Source organism: Numida meleagris, chromosome 4 (assembly GCF_002078875.1).
Source record: "Numida meleagris isolate 19003 breed g44 Domestic line chromosome 4, NumMel1.0, whole genome shotgun sequence".
Taxonomy (NCBI): Eukaryota; Metazoa; Chordata; class Aves; order Galliformes; family Numididae; genus Numida; species Numida meleagris.
Window position 1 is genome coordinate 3802151 of NC_034412.1, and position 7224 is coordinate 3809374.

The 7224-nt window shown below is 40.4% G+C and overlaps 1 protein-coding gene across 8 annotated transcripts in view; it reads left to right on the forward strand.

The window, feature by feature from the left end:
• Positions 1–3725, forward strand: part of LOC110398154 (multiple epidermal growth factor-like domains protein 6) — a 189206-nt gene extending 185481 nt beyond the window's left edge. For all 8 annotated transcript variants that reach the window (XM_021395540.1, XM_021395545.1, XM_021395543.1 and 5 more), the window contains 2 exons: positions 292–420; positions 940–3725. In XM_021395540.1, coding sequence (XP_021251215.1) covers positions 292–420; positions 940–1019 — 209 coding nt within the window. In that variant the 3' untranslated portion in view covers positions 1020–3725. The remainder of the gene's footprint in view (positions 1–291; positions 421–939) is intronic.

A 7224-nucleotide genomic window follows, 5' to 3' on the forward strand; every position in this document is an offset into this window, starting at 1 on the left:
AGTCTAACAAAGCTTCCCCTAGTTTGCAGAGCTTGATGGAGATCTACATTCTCACCAGAACCTGTGTGAGGTCTATGTTCTTTCCCAGTGAAAATCCAGGGATTTAATGATTTTTTTTTTTTTAAATAAACATCCCTAATTTTCTCACTGTGCTTGCATTTTGCCCTGAATGCTGAACTTGGTCTGAATTTCTGTTTCTGTCCATGCACTTTCAAGGATGCTCCTCAGTGTAGCGCAGCCATTGAGCAGGGAGAAGCATTCACCCTCTTCCAAACTCTTCTGTCCTTCTAGGCTGCCGGTCAGACCAGTACGGCCCCGACTGCTCTCTGCGATGCCAGTGTGCCAGCAAGTCCCAGTGCAACCCGTACAATGGGAAATGTGTCTGTCCAGCCACGTGGATGGGGCCAACCTGCAAGGAAGGTAACACAGGCTGGAGATGTACAGATTGTCTTAGTCAAGGGCATTGTGCTCTGACCATGGTTTTGGGTTGAAGAGCATGGTGAAATGTGATAAGTGGCCGGATAAGAAGATAAAATGTCAGAAGATAGACTCAGATTGATCTGTGTGGATGACAAAATGCTCAACAAAAGGTTTTTGTTTGGTTGGTTTTTCAGTCTTTCATTTAGGTAATTTCTCATCTTAATGATGTCTAATACCATAGGAAAGTTTTCTCCCATTTGTAATCTAAACATGGCCAGCTTGCTGGTAATACCATGCAGTTCTTCCCTTAGTGTAGGAAATACTATGGGAACCTTTCATCTGAGGGATTCTTTTAATGTCTTGCTGCCTGCCTGTGTGAGGTGGCCAATGTAACTCAGTCCTCTCCCTTCCTCCGAAGGTTATCGTTCATTAAATTATATGTGTAAATTCTATGATTTATATTGTATTTCAGTATTACGTTATATAGACCTAAGGCTGCATTTCTACTTAATTCTCTAGGTGGCCCTCCAAAGCTTCCTTTTTATGAAGAACAAACTCAAGAAAGAGGGAATATTTTTCCGAGAGCTCTACAACAGTAACATTTGGACTAATAAATGAACTCTTTTATATGCACAGACGGTATTTGAATTTGGATATGAAAACAGCTATTCAATTCAGCTTGAATTGTACTGAAGTATTCACACTTCTTATGGAAGACTACAGAGGCCATTTAGTAGCTGGATCCATTTAAAAAGTTGAATCTGTTTCATGTATTTATTCCTAGCTTGTTACCTCTCCATTAGTCTACTTGGGACATTCTTTCTGATATGTAGTATAATTCGTTGCTTGAAAGCTTGGACATGTGAGTTTTTTGTTTTGTTTTTTTGCTTTTTGTAACACCAGCTCCAAAGAGGATTGGTAACATACCAATTTAGAGTCATGCCATGTTAAATGAGCGTTTCAGAGATTATGAAGCCAATACGTGTTCACTGCAAAATCGTGTTGCACAGAAACTAGTGGGATTCACCAAATTAATTCGTCTGTGAAAAACACTGTATGTTGTAGAAAAGCATCCAGTCTAATCTTAAAATTGTAACTGGTGAAGAATATGCCACAATCTTTGATAAGTCATTAATTCATTTGAGAATACATATCACATTTTGAGTGTGGACTGTCTAACTGGAAGGTCTCCATCCATATCTTGCTGGCAACTGAGGCAAGATGTTAGTGTCAGGCTCCCCTGGTTTTCTGTGTTCTCCCATCTCATCAGTGGAGTTTCTCAGCAGTTTAAGTCAAACTGTACAGCAGTTCTTGTAAAACTCTTCCTTATAATGGAGGAAGCTTTATCTCGGATGGAGAAAGCAGATAGCGAGGATAGATGTGTAACAATAATCTGTGTGCTCTTTATGTAAAGGATTATAATGTGCTCTTACCACACAATAATTTAACTGTCAGCTTTAAAAAGTCCTGATACCATTCAACAGCTGCTGTTGGTCACTTAGAACAAGGTCTTTTTGGTGCTATTTTTGTCTGTATAGACAAGCTGTTCTTCTATTAATGACTTGGTCCTATATTAGAAATAATGTTCTTTTTTTTAGAATTCTGAATTAATGAAGCTAAAAGATTTCGGAGTAACTGTTTATAGTTCTCTTTAGGTTAAGAGTTACAATATGTGCTCAGTAACCTCTTGAGTCTGACTAAATCAGAGGTGCCCTTGGTCAAAGGCACCAGGATCATGGGCTCTGCTGACCACATAGCACAGGCTGCTCCAGGTTTTGTGTTCGTACTAGCATTGCCATTCACACTCCACAACGAATCACAACTCTGCAAGGGATTTTTGCCATAGAAGAGAGAAAGTGACAACAATTGCTCACTTGTGATTTTTAATCATGTTTATGGTTGCAGTTGGATAACGAGTATGTGAAGCAGCATTTACCCCTCGGTTCTCCTCAAGTCTTAAACCAATCTGCAGTCAGAGGTGCCCGGTACGAAGCAAGTAATGCTTGCTCACCTGGAACTGCAATTCAAGCTGTGATCTTTTGGAAGCAATAAACGTTTACTAGGTGTTTTTTTCAAGCCTCGTGGAAGTCTTATTGTTGTTGTTCAAAACTTCATGGGTATTGGAAGCCATTCTAAACTCGGTAGAGATATTTGTGACCGTGACCAGATTAATTAACCAACTGTGCTTTCAGCCAGAAGATCTCAGGAGCTGATCCTGATCTTGTCGTTTCTTTATGATAGCTCTGTAAACTGCTAGAAACTTTGCTTGATGTGAATGTGACAAATTTGTTGTTTCCAAACTAGTCAGAAGTGAGTTGTTCTCAGCAGGATTTTTTCTGTAAGCCATGGCAGTTAAAATGTTCTTTTGGTGATGTGCTGGTCTGATCTCCAGCTGTGAAGTTGGGGCATTTTCACTGCATTGGAACTGCTAAGGTAAATCTAGTGCAAGACGATTAGATGTCATTGTAGTAACTGATGAAGAAAAAACATGTCCGGATCAACCAATAGTCGTCTTTTGATTTCAACTACATATTTACCACAGAGCCAAACTGTAATAGTAGTGTAAGCACCGCCTTATATTAAAGATTTTTCATGTTAAAGAATGAGATAGGAAGAGACCTGAAGGTCCAGGTTTCTCCTAGGGCCACCTTCAAAGTTAAATGAGATTGCTCAGAGATTCATCCAGTTGTTTCCACTATCTCCAAGGATGCAGAGCCCACAGCCCCTTTGGGGCCACGCCCTGATGAAAATTTAATACTGATGATTTATTTTTTCCTAGTTTCTAACCAGAATTTTCCACATTTCAACTTCCATCCACCACTTCTCATCCTTTCAAAGTGCATCTCTGAGAAGAGCTTGGCTTCATCTTGTCTGCAGCCCCCATGGGGTGGTTGAAGACGGCAGTAGACCCTCCCATGGTCTTCTCTTACGAAGACTGAGGACGCATGGCTCCCTCAGCCCCCCTCACACGATGTGTGCCCCAGTTTCTGCTTGCCATGCTGATCCTCCACTGGCCCTGGTGAAGTTCATTGAACATAGCAGTTTTCAGAAAGATGCTCAATGTCTGGTATGGTTACTCAGCAGCTAATGCATAAAACCTTACATTTTACTGTTTGACAGCAGTTTATAAAACATACAGTTTTTTTCTTATCTACGTACATGTGATTGGAGCAGCTAATCAAAGGGGAAACTTGATTCTCAAGCCATATTCTTTACACCTGTGTACCGTGTTTACATTTTCCACAGCAACTTGATATTGGAACTGTAAATATGTACTATAAAGGAAATAAAAGATTTCATGTTAAGTATTATTAAAGAATGTCACCATTTTGGGTACATGATGAAACACGTATTGTAAGTGGCTGACACCGAGTCTGTGCCAATGAGTCAGAGGCTCAAGGAGATCAGCAGTCTTTTTTATTAACTCCGTCACGGTTTTGTGATTTTTTTTTGCTGTCGGTATTCCACACCATCGCATCATGTAAAGCACTGGCAGTTAAAGAGTTAATGTTCTGGTTCTGTGGACCGCCATTTCTGGGGGGAGGGGGAGCGGAGGAGCTGCCATTTCCCAGGGGTCTTTGCGCCGGGAGGGGGAGGGGAAGCCGCCTCGCGGGCCTGGAGTTCTTTGTTCGCTGCGGAGAAGCACGTGGTCCCCGTGCAGCTGACAGAGTAAGGCCTCGGTTTTTGGCTCTCTCACATTTTTGTTTGATTTCTTGGCCTCAATTCCGATATCGTATTTAGCAAGTTAATGTTCTTCCTCAGGTTGTTGCCGCTGTTTTGTTTTAGACCTATCTGTGTGGGTCTGCGGGCCCCTGCCTCGTTAGTCACCGGGCCGGGCCGGCTCCTCCACCGCCGCCATTTTTTTTTCTCCTTTCTTTCCTTCCCGGGCTCGTGGTCCTGCTGTCCTCCTGCCACGGACACAGCTCCACAGATAACTCCGTGACAAACTCCTTCAAAATACTTAATTCCTTTATGTTATTGCCCTGGGGAAAGGAGTTCACTTCAGCACCGTAAAACAGATGGCCCTGATTTGGGTCTCAGTATGATTTTTTTGTTGCAAAACATAGAATAAAGTGCAACTATGTAAAGGTAAGAATCAAAATTATGTATTTCAAAAATATTAGAAGATTTTGACTGGAGTGCTTTTCATTGTCTTGTCTTGGTTTGCTATAGGTGAAGGTTTTCACTTTTCACAAGGCATCTAAAATGTTTGCAGGATGTCAGTTTCTAGAAGAAGAGCTAAAACTATTCATAATTAGCTGTTAATTAAGTCAGCTTACTTGCTTGTGATGTCAGTCGTACGTTTTGATCCTGTTCCTTTCTTCGTATTAACAACTTTACCTACCATGCTAAATTGTTTTTCTTAGACTGCGTGCACTTTTTGTGATGGAAAATGTACTAAATTAATATCCTAGTAGATTCACGTTATGGCAAGTGAGCTTAATTACTATTAAAACAATATAACTCCGCTTATCTCGTTCATCAGTGAAAGGCTGTTGGGATGGTAACATCCTGAACATAGCAGTGGTGCTTGTTGAAAACGAAAGCAAAAAATTCAGTGAAAGTGCTTTTTGTATTTAAATTTATGTCCATCTTCCACTTGGTAAATATCTTTCTTGGCTCTATTTCCCACAGGACCTAAGTTAATTATGCTCTCTTGAAACGAGCGCTCTGTGTATTCCACTGCAACACGCTTGCAGACACAGATAACTCCTTTCAGAAAGACATCTGAATTATTTTGAACATGCAGTTTCTGTGCCAGATGCCACTCTCTTACCTTGTTGTGCATTCCAGATAACTGCAGTTTGAGAAGAGTGGCAACGAGTTGAGTGTAACTCAGTGGGTCCAGCAGAGTTTTATTCAATGAGAATTCATGAAACCAGAACAACATGTTTTAAGTTAAACTTCGGTATTTATAACACTATCCTCACAGGAAAACAATCAGAATTTTAAAAATTCCCCGCTTCTCCTGCCAAAAATTATTATTCTACTTTTATCCTTTTTATGTTGAAGAACCATAGCTATTAAAGTTTGCCCAGATTTCTTGCCAACCATATTATTTTGATTGGCTGCAGGTTTCTGTTTGTGTAAGTAATAACCATCGTAGTATCAGAAGTTGCCAACAGGACAAACATGGAAATTATACCTTTATGTCCTTTCCAGAATAGCAAAAGACAGTTTGGAGCCATCGTGGCTTCGTGCTGTTGATCTAACAGTGACAAAAAAACAACGTCTCTGTTAGAGTTTAGTTTTTTATCGGAGCAGAATTCTGAAGTATTCCTGAAAAGAACTGGTGGAACCAGAGACCTCCATCATCCCATCTCTATATTTTTTTGTAGTTAAGCTGCAAACCTTCTCAAACCCCCCTTCCTGAAGGACTTTTCCTTCGCGTTGACCCGCAGCTGACTTTTAGAGTATACGTTGTTCCTTTTATTGCTCTTAATAAGCACATGCATAACAGTGTTATGAGTTTGTAGCCTTTTTTGAAGAATATGAGGGGTATATCCCAAAACTGTACTGTACTTTCTGTTGTACCTGCATCATCGTGAAAGGATGCTAGTTTTTATGTAGAGATGTCATTAAATTTGCTCGTTTTCTCCTTATTGACGGTCTTAGTGTAGTAGACTTGCATTGTAGATGAAAATTTATTAAACTAATTTACATTCAGAGCAAGCGCTCTGAAATCACATCTGCTTTTAGTGGTTTGTATGGAATAAGTAATGACCTTATGTATAAATGGGTTTATATAAAGATCCCTGACCAGAGCAACTTGTCCTGTGACCGAGCCTGATAAATAGAGGTTTCTGGCACTCAGACTCCAGAGTATAAGAAATATTCAAAACAGAGCATAAATCTTGTTGGAAGAAGCTGGTTATGAAGTGTAACATTTCTGGAAGACTTGGGCATTAAGCACTTTGAAGGCATTTGAAACCGCACACCTGCAGGCTTCCATCAGACTTCTTGGACACTTCCCAGAGCCTAATACTCACCGAACATACAGCCTTGTTCACCTTCAGGGTATTGTCTTCTCACATTGGCAGGAGCTAAAGGAACACGTGGGCCTGTTTAATGCCAAATAACGCAGTAAGTGTGTGCTGGTTAATTGGAAGTAGCATGCTAAATTGAATTCAAAACGTGTAACAAAGGGGTGACAGTATATCAAGCTGTTGGAAGAGAAGTGGGCAGATGTGGAGAACTAGACTCTGGGAGAACAGCTTTAGAGACTTGGACTTGTATTTAGATTTCAGAGCAAACACTTCTTAAGTTGAGCTGTGCAGTACTGCAGGATTTTGATTAACGTGATTTACTTCACTTTTCATATCGTTTTCAGTAAGGAGTAGAATAATTAACTTCATTTGGTTTGTCGTCTTTTTGACGCGTGTTGTAAAGATAGTCCAGCAATTCTTGTAACTTGTTCCCTCATTTTTTTTATTTTTTATTAGAAGCAACATTTAAACCATTTAAAGAAGCTGCTGAAGTTATTGCAGTAACCTCTGAGTCCCAGTGGCTGCTGTTAAGAGCTGATCAAGAGTAGACATGGTGAGTTAATGCGCCCAACCTGCGCCAAGCTAGCACTGGTCTATGTCATAAGCTTTTAAAAGAGATATCACTTGAAAAGTTCGTGTGTCCTTTTAGTAGATGTATGTCATTGGGAATGAGAGTAAGGCTGTGACTGCAGTGTTGGAAGCACTGCTCTGTGGCACGGTCCCTTTGGCATCTTCAGACAGTGTTTAAGCCAAACTGTAGCCAGTCTTGTTTCTCTCTTATTTCAGTCTGCTCTAAAAGCTCACAGAGTGATAGTGC